Source organism: Pygocentrus nattereri, chromosome 15 (genome assembly GCF_015220715.1).
Source record: "Pygocentrus nattereri isolate fPygNat1 chromosome 15, fPygNat1.pri, whole genome shotgun sequence".
NCBI lineage: Eukaryota > Metazoa > Chordata > Actinopteri > Characiformes > Serrasalmidae > Pygocentrus > Pygocentrus nattereri.
The window spans coordinates 34712773-34728844 of record NC_051225.1 but is presented as its reverse complement, the minus strand read 5'-3'; the positions used below and the strand labels follow the sequence as shown (position 1 = coordinate 34728844).

Below are 16072 nucleotides of genomic sequence, written 5' to 3'. Positions count from 1 at the left end.
TGTGCTAGCTATTCAGCCTCTACAATCAAACAGAGCATCATTTATCAAGTGTGGATGTGTCTTTTTTTGTATCTGAGTACCAAATGACTATTTCTTAGCTATTTTTTGCTCTGTTGGGTGGCAGGATCCAGTACTTAAACTCCTACATAGTGCACTATGTTGGGAGCGGGGAGCTGTTTTAAGATTCAGCCCCAGCATGAGAAGAGAATCGCTGAGGGATTGGTGCTAAATAAGACTTGATGGTAATTCTTTTGACCAAAATGTCTTGTAAAGCAAACATTTTTGCAGAAATCAATGATTTGTTATCATATGTTCCTTGACAAACTGACAAAACAAGCCTGCAGTGAGAACATCGGTGGTAGAACATTAGTCGGAATGCTTAGACTATGACATGTGAAACAGTGTTACTGAGTAATGTATAATGCCTGACTCATGCTACTCTGATTATGTGGAGGATGGAGCCGTTTTCATTTAATTCCCTAGGCTTAAAGTTTCGGAGGACCACCCTCATAGTTCACTGGCAAAACTAATAACAGGCAGACTCTAAGATCTAAGGTGGCTCTAAGCTAAGCTAGACTGTATGTGCATTACAGCATTTGCTAAAAATGAGTATGATGTCTAACGATAAATAATGTTACAGACAACGTTAAGATCAGTTCGCTAACTGGTTGTTGGTAATTCCGAATTCCCACTCGCCCCCCCCCAATGGAAATTCCTACTTAGAAAGGCAGAATGGTGGTCTCAATTCAAGTCAACATGGCTTCTCACACCCTTGAGGGAAAACATTAAACACAAAATGTGGCACATTTTAATATTAGATTTTTTCTGAGCAAATAGAAAAAAAAATGGACTTGTTGCACATGCTAGAATAAATAACTTCCATCACTCTATAATGCCTCCCTTTTTCCACACTGTTCTCTGCTTATCAACTCCAATCCTTATTATTTTTAAAGTTAAAGTTCTTGTGTAATTGGGTCTAAATGTTCAAACAATCAAACTGTGATCCAGAATAAAACAAATATTTTCTCAAACTTTTATAGGTAGTTTCTGGAGAGGCACATGCTCACATATTTGAGAGGAAAGTTGGAATTATATGGGTGTAACGGCACTTATGCCAACTTTCTGCAGTATCATCATAATCTTGCGTAGTATTGCTGTAATAGTATAACAAGAGCCTCTTAAAGTTACCTGGTCTCACATATCATTCTCAAGCCTTCATGCATCCCCTCCAGAAATCAGCCAGCTGGCACGTACTGCAATGATGGCACTGAAACCTGAAGCTCCGGCTGAAGCTTTTTGCATCCCATTGAATCTCAAAGACCGCGAGGGGGAGCAGACTGAAAAAGTGACACTCGCTGACAGAAAGGGAGAGAGAGAGAAAGAGAGTGAGGGGAAAGATGAAGAAGTTGATCTTGGTTTTAGTGCTCCTACAGCATTCTAATCTAAAAGCATTTCTTTTGAGGACACCAAGGGCTTGGATGGATTACAACTACATGTAAGTATTCCCAAAGATTTGACGATTGAAATTAGAGATTAGATTTTTTAAAATATCAACATATTTAAGTGTATGAAATATATGTTTCATTAAAAATACTGTTTTTGTTTTGAATTCATTTTAATACCAATTTAAATGGACACAGGAAAGGCAACACCTGTTGTAACCAAGAGCATGCGTCCAGCCTACAGATTAATGGAGACAAACCTATGGCTGTCTGCTTTTCCTTGTGAAAGTGTAGTCAAGTGACAGTGGGCAGTCATTAACATTTTATGTCCACTCTGCAGTGTGACATTTTACTCCCTCAGTGTCTTAGGCGGCTCCTGAAGGAGCTCTGTAGCGGGTGCTCTTTCAAAGAGGCAGCAATATGACTTCGTCCATACTCATCTGAAGCTTGGGAAAGGTGCTCAGAATGGGAGGGTTTGGAATTCTAATGTGGCTGATTGTCTTATTGGGTGAGGTATCAAACACTTCTGAAGGTAGGGAAAAAATTGGCTTTTGTGTGAAAATGTATTTGGTATTATAGTTGTATATGCCATACAAGTGTTTTTATATACAATCAATTACAGCTTTAAAAGTAAATATTTTATTCCAGAAAGTAAAAAAGAGGGCCAAAGAGAAGTCATTCTGAAAGAGCTGGTCAAGATATGGCAGAAGGGTGGAGGATGGTACCCCCACAGAGAGCAAACGTCTCCAGAAAGAACGCCGGATCAACAAATCCATTCAGTCGTACGAGGTATTGTTGGAGGTCTCAAGTCTCTGGGACTGTTGCCCAAGAAGACCATGGATCTACCACCTCTTAACAAGCCACTTGATCGGAACAGACTCTCGGGATTTCTCTACAACATCTCCATGTACCTTCAGGAGATGAGTGTTGAGCTAGATGATGATCAGCAGACTTTTGATGACGATCAATTTTGGGAGAACTTGTTGTACTCTTTCCTTCAGTCTGATGGAAGAACTCCACTTGGACAGTGGGATGGGAGGATTCCTCCAAGGCCGAGCTTCAAACTCCAGGATCTGTTCTTGTCTCTAAGAGGAAGCCCACACTGGGATGGATTACTGGGGCTGGTGCAGAGCATCCTAATCTTTATAGAGCGCCAGCCGCAAAGGCCCATCCTGACATTCATCTCACAGCACTGGAAGACTATCAGTGCTTTGCTTGACACAGTTCTGCAGGCTCTGGTCAGTGGGACCTATGGCCAAGCCAGCGCGGGTCTCCAGGGATTTATTTGTGTCCTGAAAGGGCGAACTGATTGCTCCTTCAACTTGAGCTGGTTGCAGCAGCTCCTTACTTTTCTGGAAACGAGGAACTGGAAACCTGTGGTCAACCTGCACCCTGCAAGTGTAGCCGTCGACCACAGGGATGGCACTCTCTTGACAGGACGTTTTAAGCCATTTAGTGTTCCACCCGAGGTCTTACGTGAGGAGAACCTTTATGTGAGCAATGCGTCCCATGAGACGGAGAGGCTCACCGCTCTGCAAAAGTTGCTCCTGCAGGCCCTGTCAAGGTCAAGCGCTGGAGAGAGGGCTGTGCAGTTCGCTGAGCATAACCCTGCCCTCCTGCAGGGTCTTGATGGCCTAAGGCGTGGACTTCTGCACAGAGTGGGCAGCACTGTGTATGGTAACCTGAGGAGGAAGGTGTCGCGTGTGACCATGGCACTGCTGGATGATCTAGGGAGCATGGTGGGGGAGCCACTGTCCAGTCAACAGGGACGATGCTCAGTGGGCAAGTGTATTCCAAAATTATCATTCCAAGAGCAACCAGTTTTTATATATAATTACAACCAATATGTCTTTGAAACAATGTCCTTTACAGTGTGTTTATATATGTATGTATAAGTCTAGGTTTTCAGGAGATATTTCAGGGGAGATTAATTATGAGATAAGACGAGATGCTTGCATAAGGCAAAGGAAAATAAATTAAAAACCAGGAATTTCAAAATCCAGAGTTTAAAAAATTAGTAAAAACTACAGAGAAAATAAATATGACCTCTAACAATCACTCAAGACCTGGTAGACACCAAAACTGTCCCCATTAGATAAACAGTGATTAAAGCTTTCATCTTTGAAATTAACAGAAGGCAAAAGGCCATGGAAAACCATGTCTGTAACAAACCATCAAGCACAGAGGTTCAGTGCAAGTTTGGGGCTGTAAAACAACATTTAGAGTTGGTGGTTTGTTTTGATTGAAATCATCATGAATGCTAATGAGTACAAATTTTGATGTATCATGTAATCCTCTCTGGAAAACGTTTGATTATAAAGACACTCACAAAGACACTAGAGCAAGACAATGACCCCAAGGACTCTGTTAGAAAGATCATAATGTATTTATCAAACAAAGAAGCTGCTGGTACAGTCTGAACAACAGACTGTCCACCCCAAAGTCCAGACCTTGACGTTGCTGAGTGTGTTTGTGATTATTTGGATCATGAAAAGCAGGAAATGAATGCTAAACCAACTTCTAAGACTGAACTGCTTTTTTTTCTCGCTGAGAAATGAATAACTTGGTTAATGGTTGTTGTGACTGGTTCTAACTTTTGCACAGTGCTGTACACAATTTGCAAAATATAGGGGGTCCAAGGGGATTCAGGATTCCCTGATTAACTGTTTGGACCACATAAAAGCCATAACATTTTTCAGAGAAATATTTTGAGAGAAATATATAATTCAGAAAAAGGCTGTTTTGTTTTACCCTTCAAATGGCAATGTTCTGCTTTTATTGTTAACTAAACAAAGCAGATGTAAAAAGTAAGCAGCAGCTTTCTAAATTGTCAATTTATATTCCATAATACTTAAGTGTTCGTCCCACAGTGGAACCTAAGGACCCCCGTTTACAAGGGGCTATTTCGCACACTGACTCTACATATACAGTATATAGTACAGTCAGCCTAGCTTTCACTGTTCATGCTCAGCGCTCCTGAAATCACAATGGCCATGTTAGTCATTAAGCAGATCCTTGTTACTTCAAATCCTATGGTCTGGATAATCTATCTGCCCTTTTGTTGATGTTAGTAACCATACACCCCTGGCATTATGTGCCCAGCTATGCTATTACATTGAGCCCAATTGTATAAAGCCCTCCTCTCTGTTTTCTGCAATTCATCAACAACTCTCTGCGATTACCAGTGATTTGTATCCATGCATGACTCACTAATCCCAGTTTCCACCTTCTTTTTTCTCCCTAAAGGTGACCTCAGGCAGTTAATTTTATGGTAAGTGTTATACCCAGTTCCATTTTTACTGACCGCTCCTAGCCCTAATATAAATAATAATATAAATAATAATAATAATAATAAAAAAATTATAAAATTTGTCCCACACAGGGGTATCAGACATAATCTGACATGGAATGCTCAAGCCATGGGTTTTACCTCAGAAGGTTTGCCAAGTAGGCCGGCTTTCATGTCCTGTGCATCACTGGATGAGGATAAATCCAATTCAAGACAGTCATTGAAAAGATCTAGACTTCTCCATCCTCAGCCGACAAACCATAATCATACAGACACAACAGAGATCCCAGCCTCAGAGATTCTGGAGGCTGCATGCAATGCCTCTATACCCGGCCTCACTGGAGTTTCAAATTTCACTGTCTTCCTCTACTGTAACCTGTTTGAGGGTGATGAAGCCACTCTGGAACCAGAGGTCAGCCATGCAATGCCTGACCTGCATGCTAGTTGCTCTAATGCAGCGTGGTACCTCTCTGCTGCAGAGGAAGATTTCCTGTGGGTGCATGTGTGCAGCGAGTTCTTTGCACAAGAATTCAATAATACAGTGTGTGCCAACTCATCCTTCTGGCTTCAACGAGCCCATCAGGTAGTAAACACTGTAAAAATGATATCTTGGCATGTGAGAATGTCTTACATCTGGTCAGTTTATCAAATTTTTCTCTTTATGTGATTGTTGTGACAAGATTTTAACCTTATCTGACTTATTTCTGGGCGTTTTTACTTGTTTCAAGTAATTTTATCCACAGAAACTGCCTGATTCTGTTGACTGGAAATTTTGCATGTTTCAAGAAATAATGGATGGATGGATGGATGGATGAATGGATGGGCAGATGGATGGATGGATGGATTAGATGTTTACGTAAAAATAAAATAGTCCCCATTTGCAGTGAAATAAAGCTCTGCTGATTGTTCTAATAGAGTTTTAACAATAAATGGTCTTAAACGCTGGAGTTAATGTACAACTGCTAATTACCCTGAAGGTTGGCACGCAGACTGCTGGTCACCATAGCACAGACAACAATCTCACACAACTAGTGATTAATGAAAAGGCAAAGAGAAGGATTTAAGATGAACATCAATAATTTGGAGACAAATGGACTTAAGTATCTAATTACTACAGCTGGTTTCCTAATACGTTTAATCTACAACGAGAACTGTCAAACACAAAAAAATGCTGTGAAGCTGAAGTCAGTTTCTTGTTTGCCAGCTCCTTATTCAAATTGTTCTGTTCCACCTTAAATGGTGCCACAGTTACATAGGAAGCGACTTCAGCCTCGTACAAAAAATTCGACCATTGGGAGACATTTTACAAGAAATTATTCTACTTTTGTGGAAAAGTTTCCTGCCGAAGATGCGAGAGAAGCAGATATAGCTGAGCTAAAGCTTATAGCAGAGCAAAGTAAAGTCATGACTAGATTTTAATCTATATTATATTTTTTAGTCTACACTGGGACATTAGCACATCCTGAGACATAGTTACACCCACAATGGAAAAATGTCACTTCGATAATAGGACATAAAATGTTGTGTCCCAAGATGGCTTGATTTTTGTTGAAAGGACAAAATGGCTTGTTGATAATTGGGTTGCCGACCCAAAAGAGAGGTTAGAAAATGGTTATGTAAAAAATGAACTAGGAACCTTAAGGAAAACAGTACAATACAAGATGTAGGACACAAGGCCTTTAATGATTAAATAATGCAGGAATGTCGACATTTGTGAAATTCCGCCTTAAAGCAATTTCAAACCAATCTGAAAATGAGAAATCTGACATATTTTAAGTAGATTTAAGATAAATTCCCTTTTTTCAGTGCAGAAATAAGGAAATTATCTTAAGGGTGTCGAACATAAGATCTTTTTTTTTCAGATTCTCTTTTTTCTAACTGTTACATTTTTACAGGCTGCTATTTCCAAGGATTACCCCAACCTCAACCAGTCAAGCATTGATGACCTCTGCCTACAGCTATACTCAGATGTTTCTGCGAGCTCTACAGCTGATGCAGCTGAGGACTGCTTAGCAATGCTCAGCAGCAGATCTCTGAGCGCCCACGATTTTAGGAGGTGCTTTTTGCCCAATGATTCCGCTCTGATCTCGGCCTTGTGCGGCAACGGCTCCTCTCCATTACCCCACGACGGCTGGGCAGCACAGTACTGCTCGAAAGTCCTGCCCAAAGACTCCCACCCTGACTCCAAAGAAAGGCCTTGTGACTTCTCAAGTTGGACGGCAGAACATTTCATCAACTCCACTATGCTGGAACTCTGTGGAGACACTGTAGGTCTGAGGGATTATGTTTGCAAGAACACAAGTCGGTACCTTTTGCTGGTTCGTAAGCAGCCTTTACTGTTAGACTACTGTAACTCCAACTTGGAACCAAAGCAGAACAGCAAGTGTGTCCTCCAGCAGCTTTTTGATATGCTGCCTGCCCCGTATGACTTTGACACATCTCAGCTATGTGTGAACCCTATGCCGATCCTGCAGGAGGTCCTGCAGAAGCTAAGTCTTTGCGAGGGGGTGGTGGATGAGCGTGTGGGCTGGCTGGCTACTGTAAGCTACGTGCTCAGAGTGCTGGATTTTGTTGTAGGCCTGTCTGCGGGCTTGGAAGAGGGAGAACGTGAGGTGCGCCAGGGCCTTGGTCAAGCTATTCTTCTCTCCAGCCTACTGGACAATGCCTCCTTTTGGGCAACTCTCAAGCCAGACGCATCCGTCAGTGTGCTCCAGACTGTTGGTGTCTTTCTCAGGCGAGAGCGGAACCCCTTGCTTAAGGAGGACCTTCTTAGCTGTTTTAGCGTAAGTTCTATGTGATACCGAATTTAAATCATCATTACTGTTGTTTTATATTCTGATCACAGTATTGATGATCTAGGTTACCTTGCTTGAAAGTATCACTATGAAAGGTTATTCTCCTGCCTTTTTCACCAACAGCCCGTTCTGTGGGAACTCATTCAGAAGGTGGACAACTCATCTGCCCTGAGGTTTCTAATACAGGTAGAACTCACTGACAGCTGAAAAGCTTCTGAATCATCCGGATATTGAAGTTAGAGAGGGCAACAAAAGTTAAAGCGCCCTCCACAAATATTAGCACTCTGGCAAAACATAACTTTTATTTCAAGTACATTGATTCATGAAGTCTTACCATGAAATAAATCATTTTCTCAAATCTCAAATAGTTTTCCACTGTCAAGCCAAATGGTCCTCAGGGCTGTACTGGGCCGTTCCACGCTCAACTCAGAGCAACTCAGAGCAACTCAGAGCACCACAGAGCAACTCTATTTTTGATCTTTCTGTGACTTCAACACCAGTCATTGAAATTTGTGCTCTCAATTACGAGTCTTTATCCTCTAAACTGGTGTATTTAGTCATTGATTCACCATGGTAGCTTAGCCTAGCAGGCTACAGCTTAAAGCACTACAGAACAGATTCAACTTCAGCTTTCTGTCACTCCACCACCAATCAGCTGACTTTGCTCTCACTTTTATAAGTAAGAAAAGTCTCTACAATTAAATATTTTTATATAAAAAAGTAAAAGTTAAGTAAGTTTTTTTACATCAGAATAAGTTAAATGCCACAGGGAACCCTCCGAAAAAGGCCTAAAAATTTCTGGGAACTAGAAAATGATTGTAATTTTTTCTTATTTTTATTTAATACACTTAAGCTTGTACTTAAACTTGTGCTAGTCCTGCATTTTTACAGCACCACTCTTGTTTCATGATTAAGTTTTGTAAGGGAACTAAAGGGTAAAATGCTTTACACACCAGTATGTAACTGCTGTAGCATTTAAAATGCAGTGAAATTTACTGCTACTTCAGCCCCATCAGCAAGTGCTCATGAACACTGCTGTTAGATTAGCACTAACAAACTACTAGAATCATATAGGAGCATTATCCTATGTAGCATTACCACTGAGGTGGGTTTTCCTCATATTTTCACTGAGTTTTCTCATTTATGGCCCATACTGAAGACCTAATAGTCACGGTTCACCACTGTTTAATGCTGGGAAAATGATTCCTCATCTGTGTGACCCAGACCACCGAATGTTTTGAGTGGTGTGAGCAGGATTGGTCATTGCACAAAAATAAATTATGGGCAGCTTCATTTTAGGGTGACATGAATTGAAAATTCATTTCATTCATTTTTTAAAGAATGGCTCATGAGATTTGTATGCACTGTATGAAATACAGGAAGGTATCTGGGACCCCCTAATGACTCCCTGAATGTCTCAGAATCAAAATTATGGGGGAGTCCCTGAAAAAAAAAATTCTAAGGCCCAGGAGGGCAGATAGGACTATGCTATGGGCCTGATCTGGCCTCTGGTGTCAACAAATTATTTTCATTTTCTATTAATATTAGCTCATTTCACTACAGTTCCCACCATGCACTGCAGCATAATGTGCATAGTGTAGCCTATTGTAATGTGTAAAATGTTGTCTACTGTAGCCTATTTATTTATTTTTGAAGTATTCAAGTATTCGTTATGTAATATTTTAAGGTTCACTGCAACTGCCTTTATTTTGATGTTGGTGTTTTGGCGTATTATGAATAAACAAAGACCAGCTCAGGTTATAACAAATTGTTATTTAACAAATAAAACCACAGACATTCTCTGGCCCACAGATTTGCAGAGCTGTTTTAGCATGGCCCTTTTAGTGGTTGAGTTTGACACCCCATTCTAAATTAGCTAGCTAGGGGGGCTGTTACAAATTGGTTGGCCCAGTTGTTCCTTTGTAGCCTAACAACTGTAACTATGCCTGGAAAACGTTAGCTATAATACGCTATGGTATATTTGTAAATGTGTTGAAATTCTGGTGGAATGTGTGAATTCTTACTCATTTCTCATCCCGAGGACACTGCAGGCAATTTGTAAGAGCTCAATTAATGTGAGGAAGAGCACACTACCAAACTAGAAAGGAGCATTTCCAAAAGAAGAACTGTTAAACCAAACATTTTGTTACCACGGAAACTAGCACAAGCGCAGTTAGGCAATGCAGGACCAACCAACCAACATGTCCACACTTTTTGCATGTACTAGGCCAGATGAATATGTAAGAATAAAAAAAAGTATGTTTTATGTGTGTAATTGTCTTTGTAATTGAGAAAAAGTACAAATACAATAATACTACAGTAAATTGAATGTAATAAATAAGTACAATAGAAAAGTACAATTACCTGAGTGTTTTCCTAGAGTTTTGCTAACTCTGTTGCTGCTGGTCTAGGAATACCTCCAGATGCCAAGGGAGAGCATACGCTCTCTTGTGCTGTCTGCAGAAAAGGATGCAGTGAAAAGATTCCTATCTCATGTCCATCAGAGCTGGGACCAGCTCCAAGTGGAAACAATACAGGTAGTGATCCAGCTGCAGAAAGTTTGTTTGATTTAGTTTTGTTTCCATGAACATTCCCTAATGTTGTTTTTCTTTATACATTCTTATTAATGAAATGCAATTCTTTTCTGTTCTCTCTGTTCATCCAAAGACTTCCCCAAAGGAGCAGGAGGCCATGGAGACCATGACTGCCGCGTTTATCCACAAATTCCCACGCGTTACGCCAGAACTGTTTGTTGACCTCTCACAATTCATCCCATACATGTCTGTATCGGACATAATGAGCTTCCCAGCGTCTCTGATAGTCAACGACAGTGTGTGAGTGCAGAAAACTACAAATTACTAATGCAAAAAACACATCATACAGAAGGTGCCTATTGATCTGCATAGGAATGTCAGAATCTAAGAATATAGAATATAATCAAATTTAATCATATCTGATAACTTTTTTGGCCAAAATAAAATTCTTAGGCTATTTTAAGATATAATGAAACAAAAACAGGTCCTACTATATTGTTTTAGTGTCTATATTTTACTCTTATGCAAATAGTTCCTCAAGTCAGACCTGTAATTGGCATATTTTTAACAAATATAGGATAATACAGAATGGAATTGAATGTTGAAATGTGAGATTTAAAGAGGAATTCTGTCATTTTAAAAAATATATCTGCTTGATTAAGCTATCAAAATGTAAACAAAGTCATTCAGAGCGGTTTGATCTGTTCAAGAGAAACTAGACTCAGAATGGTTCACAGTGGTGGTGACAGGAGCCAGATGTCTGAAGAGTTTAATACCGATAAAAGGTCGCTTACAGAAAGTTATTTCATGAATATGTTACAGATGCACTGCCTGCTGCCTGGAACATTGTTTTCTGATTGTTTTGGGAAGATTCCTAAAGTGTAATTTGTATATTACATTCATAGTGGAGGGCTACATAAAGGGCTTTGTAAAGAAAATAGTCCCCAAAAGAAAGCATATTTTTTCTGATATACCACAATTTTTCTATCATCAGCAACTCAGAAGACATCTGTGGGTGGCTATATTTGCTTTGAAGACATCTTGACCACTGCTTCCTATCACCAACACTGTAAAGAAATCATTTTCACCACAATGCACCATTTCACACCAAACCACTGAACCTCTGAGTGACTTTATTCACATTTTAATAAATAAATTATGCAGAAATCTTGGAAAAATCACTGAAATTCCCATTTAATTATGTATTGATTTACACACTCAGATGTCTTGCAGATGGGTTCACTCTCTTGACACTGTTTTAGGCTGACGGCTATTCGCGATCACAGCTCTGAGATGAAGTCTCTTCAAAAGCAAGCTTTTGCGAAACGCCTCCTACAGTCAAGTGTGGTGGGAGATGTCCCCTCCTGGCCACCATACTTCCTCACCTCCATTCTTCCTCTGCTCCCACACCTCCCTGTCAGCCACTTCCAGCAGCTAACATCCCAGCAGGTTAGTCACAAATATCACCAAACCTTCTGTAAATGATGCCAAAAGTCTTTGAGTGGACAAAATTAAAGGTGAAATGTGTCCCACACAGCTCAGCCCTGTAGTGGAATGTTTGGCGAATAGCAGCTTGGATGCCACACGGGGGCGCCATGTGCTTCGCACCCTGTTCAGCAAGAGGAAGAATCTCACCAGTGAAACAGTAATGAGGTAATACATTACTCTAAATGATATTTGACATTTGAGCATTATGACAAAATGTTAAGGTTTTTTCCCCCAATACAGGCTAGGCATCCTAATATGTTACCTGAATTCAGAGGAATTGCACCGTTTCCTGTCTACATCGTCTGTCTCACCTGCTCTGTGGCAGCAGCTTGCAAAATGTGTGACAGAGGGCCATGTCAGTGGAAGTGGCAGAGTGAGCATGCACTTTTTATAATCTTCACTACACTCCCTCCCCATTTTAAAGGGCCCATATTCTGCACTTTCCTTGTATTTTTAAGTCCAATTATAACCTTTAGGAATTGTTGAGTTTGTGTTGTATTGTATGTTTAAATCAACTTATGTTTTTGTGGCTTTAGACACCAAAAACAAGTCATATTTCATTTTTCATTATAATTTCCTCTTTTTATCACTTAGAATTGAAAGTTTACTCATTGTGACTAAGTGGTGAAGGTGGGAAAAAACTACAGCTTCTTTAGAGTGGATTTTTGGGGGGGTTTGAATTATGATTGGTGAGCACTGAAGGAAGTCAGATAGCTTATCCCTGATAGCAAGAGGATAGTGGGCCACTTGATGGCCAGGCTGGTGATCCACTGGCATTTTGCTCAGCATTTTCTGGGCAGCCCACCAATGGTTAAGCAGAGTATTAGACAAAAGTCCACTTATCATCTCTCATTTTCCACTCACAGTCCAATTTATTTATTTTCCCTTCCTTCCTTTAATTAGTTATACTTTGAAAATTAGTTTGGTAAATAATTTTAATCTAGCTCAGTGTCAACACATTTTCTATAAAATCATTTTACATTATGCCCAGTCATTTTTTTCTCTCAGTTGTTTGTAATATTTCAGATTCAGGAGGAGCAGTGCGGGTTCCGCCCTGGTCGTGGAACACTGGACCAACTCTTCACCCTCTCCAGGATTCTGGAGGGTTCATGGGAGTTTGCCCAACCAGTCCACATGTGTTTTGTGGATTTGGAGAAGGCATTCGACTGTGTTCCCCGGGGGATTCTGTGGGAGGTGCTTCGGGAGTACAGGGTACACGGCTCTTTGCTACGAGCCATTCAGGCCCTGTACAAACAAAGCTGGAGTTTGGTTCACATGGCCGGCAGTAAGTCAGACTCGTTCCCAGTGAAAGTTGGACTCCGTCAGGGCTGCCCTTTGTCACTGATTCTATTCATAATTTTTATGGATAGAATTTCTAGGCACAGTCAGGGGATGGAGGGTGTCCGGTTTGGTGAGCTCAAGGTCACATCACTGCTGTTTGCAGATGATGTGGTCCTATTGGGGAGATCACGCCGTGAACTTCAGCTTTCGCTGGATTGGTTTGCAGCCGAGTGTGAAACGGCCGGGATGAGAATCAGTACCTCCAAATCCGAGGCCATGGTTCTCAGGTGGAAAAGGGTGGAGAGCCCTCTCTGGGTCGGGGATAAGCTCTTGCCTCAAGTGGAGGAGTTCAAGTATCTCGGGGTCTTGTTCACAAGTGATGGTAAAAGGGAGCGGGAGATTGACAGGCGGATTGGTGCTGGGTCAGCAGTGATGCGGGCTCTTTACCGGTCTGTTGTGGTAAAGAAAGAGCTGAGCCATAAGGCAAGGCTCTCGATTTACTGGTCGATCTACGTTCCCACCCTCACCTATGGTCATGAGCTTTGGATAATGACCGAAAGAACGAGATCGCGAATACAAGCGTCCAAAATGAGTTTCCTCCGCAGGGTGTCTGGACTCTCCCTTAGAGATAGGGTGAGAAGTTTGGACATCCGGGAGGGACTCGGAGTAGAGCCGCTGCTTCTCCACATCAAGAGGAGCCAGCTGAGGTGGTTCGGGCATCTGGTTAGGATGCCTCCTGGACGGCTCCCTCGTGAGGTGTCACAGGCAAGTCCACCTGGGAGGAGACCCCGGGGAAGACCCAGGACACGCTGGCGTGACTATATCGCCCAGCTGGCCTGGGAGCTCCTCGGAATTCCCCCAGGGAGCTAGTGGAAGTGGCTGGGGAAAGGGAGGTCTGGGCTTCATTGCTTAGGATGCTGCCCCCACAACCCGAACCCCGGAGAAGCGGAAGATGATGGATGGATGGATGGATGTTTGTAATATTTGTCTTAGCCTATTTCCCAAAATGAAAGACTCTGTGCATTTAAAATCTGTTTGGGGAGATTAAAAACTAGGTAGAGCTTGTATGCAGGACAGTAATCTAGGCGGCCCAAGTGTGGACCAGCATTGACGAACAGTCAGTGAGGTGCTGACCGTATCAAGCCAGCGGACTGATATATTCTCTCCGTCTGGGATGTTACTGCTTAATGAAGCTGTCTTTCTGGTATCTGCCTTCAATAATGACTTCTCAGATCAGGAAGACAGCAGGCTAAAAGCTAAATTCAGTGAGGTAGTTACCTACCTGGCTTTCTAGGTATCTCAATGTTACCTGAGTTTGGCTTCTTTTCTCTACCTGAAAAAGTAAAAACTGAATAAAGATAGAATTTTTTTCTTTCAGTTTTGTTTGAGAACTGAGATTATGAGTTATGCTAACACTGATTTGTATTTATTAGCCTGTAGCTCAGTGGTTAGGCAGCCTATAGCTCAGGGATAACAGTCAGGATTGGATAACACCACAAGGTTGTATGATGTATTTGTGTAGCATGCTAGCTATTGTAGTGGCAGAACACTAAAGAATGAAAACATGAAAGCAATGTAAAATCATGATGAATTTATGTCAAACTTATGAGAAATATTGCTGCATAACATGCCAAATAACTAGCATAACTAATAACTAAAACATTAAACTCCAGGTTTAGGCTAGTATGCTCTCTGTTTTGATTGGTTGTCTTGTATTATGCCTTGTTTAAATAGTAGTCCAGGTTGAAACACTTCTTATAACTTCAGTGTGAATGGGTGGGGCTTAACTGCTGTAGGCTGAGAAGGCAGTCAAAAGCCAGTGTGTCACAAAAACAATGAATTCCAAATGGGTTGTTTTTGCAGCTCATTTTCCATGGAGTATATAGACTGTAGAGTGAATGGTATGTTTTCAAACATATCCCTGTTTATGTACAACATCATACTTATTAAAAAAAAATCTTCCACAATATGGGCCCTTGAAACACATCAGTTCTGATTATGCATTGTGACTTTAGCAACAGCTGAAATACAGGACATACCATTTCTCTTATTTGCAGCTTTCACATTGGCTGGGCCTGACTTTTAAATCTTTGAACACCAGTGTCTTGTCTTCTTCGGAACTGGCTTCTCTGCATGGGGTGTTACCTCAGCTGGGGGCTTCATTCTTGCAGACTCTGTCCTCTTCTGAACTGTTGGAACTCTTATCTCTGCCTGGTATACCCACTTTCCCACCTGCACAGGTAAGCACAGAGGGTCACCATTACAAACTTAAGATGGAGACAAATTTAATAGTGTCATTAATGCAACCTTTTTCCACTGTAGGCCTTCCAGATTCTCAGCAAAATAGCCATAGAAACAAACGTAAGTGGTGTCATAGGATCCATAGAACTGAAGTGTACTGAGAGCCTGAACATGTGCTTGTCAATGGTCATTCTGCTTTCTTGTTTAGATCAGTGCCAACACATTATGTAGGCTGAGGCCATTATTATCAGGTTTGGCTCCCGCCTTCTTGAGAAACCTGAGTGTACCTGACATGATGGGAACACCTGATTGTCAGTGCTGGAACTCTCTGCTGACTGAGCTGTGGCCTGCCCATCGCGCAATGGTCTACAGTGCAATACAACAGGTACCCAAACTTAGGTAACGCTTATGTAGAATATCTGGGTTGATTGTGTCAATAAATAATGAATACCTTATTGTGGCTGATACCACTAACTGATCATTGTACTGTCTTGCATTTTAAAAAGTATATTGCTGGTGTCGGAACAAAAGCTCATATTTTAGAAGTTTTGAGCCTTTTTTTTTGTCTGTTCACTATAAAGTTTACACGCAGTGTAAATGGCAAAAGGTATTTTCAAATTATCTCAAAAACTGAAAAATGGCAAGAGTGAAAATGGAGATATGAGGTTTTGTTCTAACAGCAGTGATATACTATAATATATAATGTTTAATATAAAAATTTGGGAGTCTCTAATCAAATGAAATACACATTTCCAAAAGTATTCGCTCACCTGCCTTGACACGCATATTAACTTTGAGTGACATCCCATAAGGTTTAATATGATGTCAGCCCACCCTTTGCAGCTATAACAGCATCGACTCTTCTGGGAAGGCTTTCCACAAGGTTTAAGAGTGTGTTTTGGGAATGTAACCATTCTTCCAGAAGTGTGTTTGTGAGGTCAGACACTGATGTTGGCCAGAAGGCCTGGCTTGCAGTCTTCACTCTAATTCATCCTAAAGGTG

The 16072-nt window shown here is 41.2% G+C and overlaps 1 protein-coding gene across 1 annotated transcript in view; it reads left to right on the top strand.

The window, feature by feature from the left end:
* Positions 1-1261: 1261 nt before the first annotated feature.
* Positions 1262-16072, top strand: part of LOC108428469 (stereocilin) — a 30540-nt gene continuing 15729 nt past the window's right edge. The window contains exons 1-14 of the mRNA XM_037545454.1: positions 1262-1385; positions 2091-3224; positions 4689-4713; positions 4825-5314; positions 6627-7514; positions 7650-7712; positions 9938-10063; positions 10194-10360; positions 11323-11509; positions 11598-11713; positions 11789-11921; positions 14887-15069; positions 15152-15190; positions 15279-15455. Coding sequence (XP_037401351.1) covers positions 1262-1385; positions 2091-3224; positions 4689-4713; positions 4825-5314; positions 6627-7514; positions 7650-7712; positions 9938-10063; positions 10194-10360; positions 11323-11509; positions 11598-11713; positions 11789-11921; positions 14887-15069; positions 15152-15190; positions 15279-15455 — 3852 coding nt within the window. The remainder of the gene's footprint in view (positions 1386-2090; positions 3225-4688; positions 4714-4824; positions 5315-6626; positions 7515-7649; positions 7713-9937; positions 10064-10193; positions 10361-11322; positions 11510-11597; positions 11714-11788; positions 11922-14886; positions 15070-15151; positions 15191-15278; positions 15456-16072) is intronic.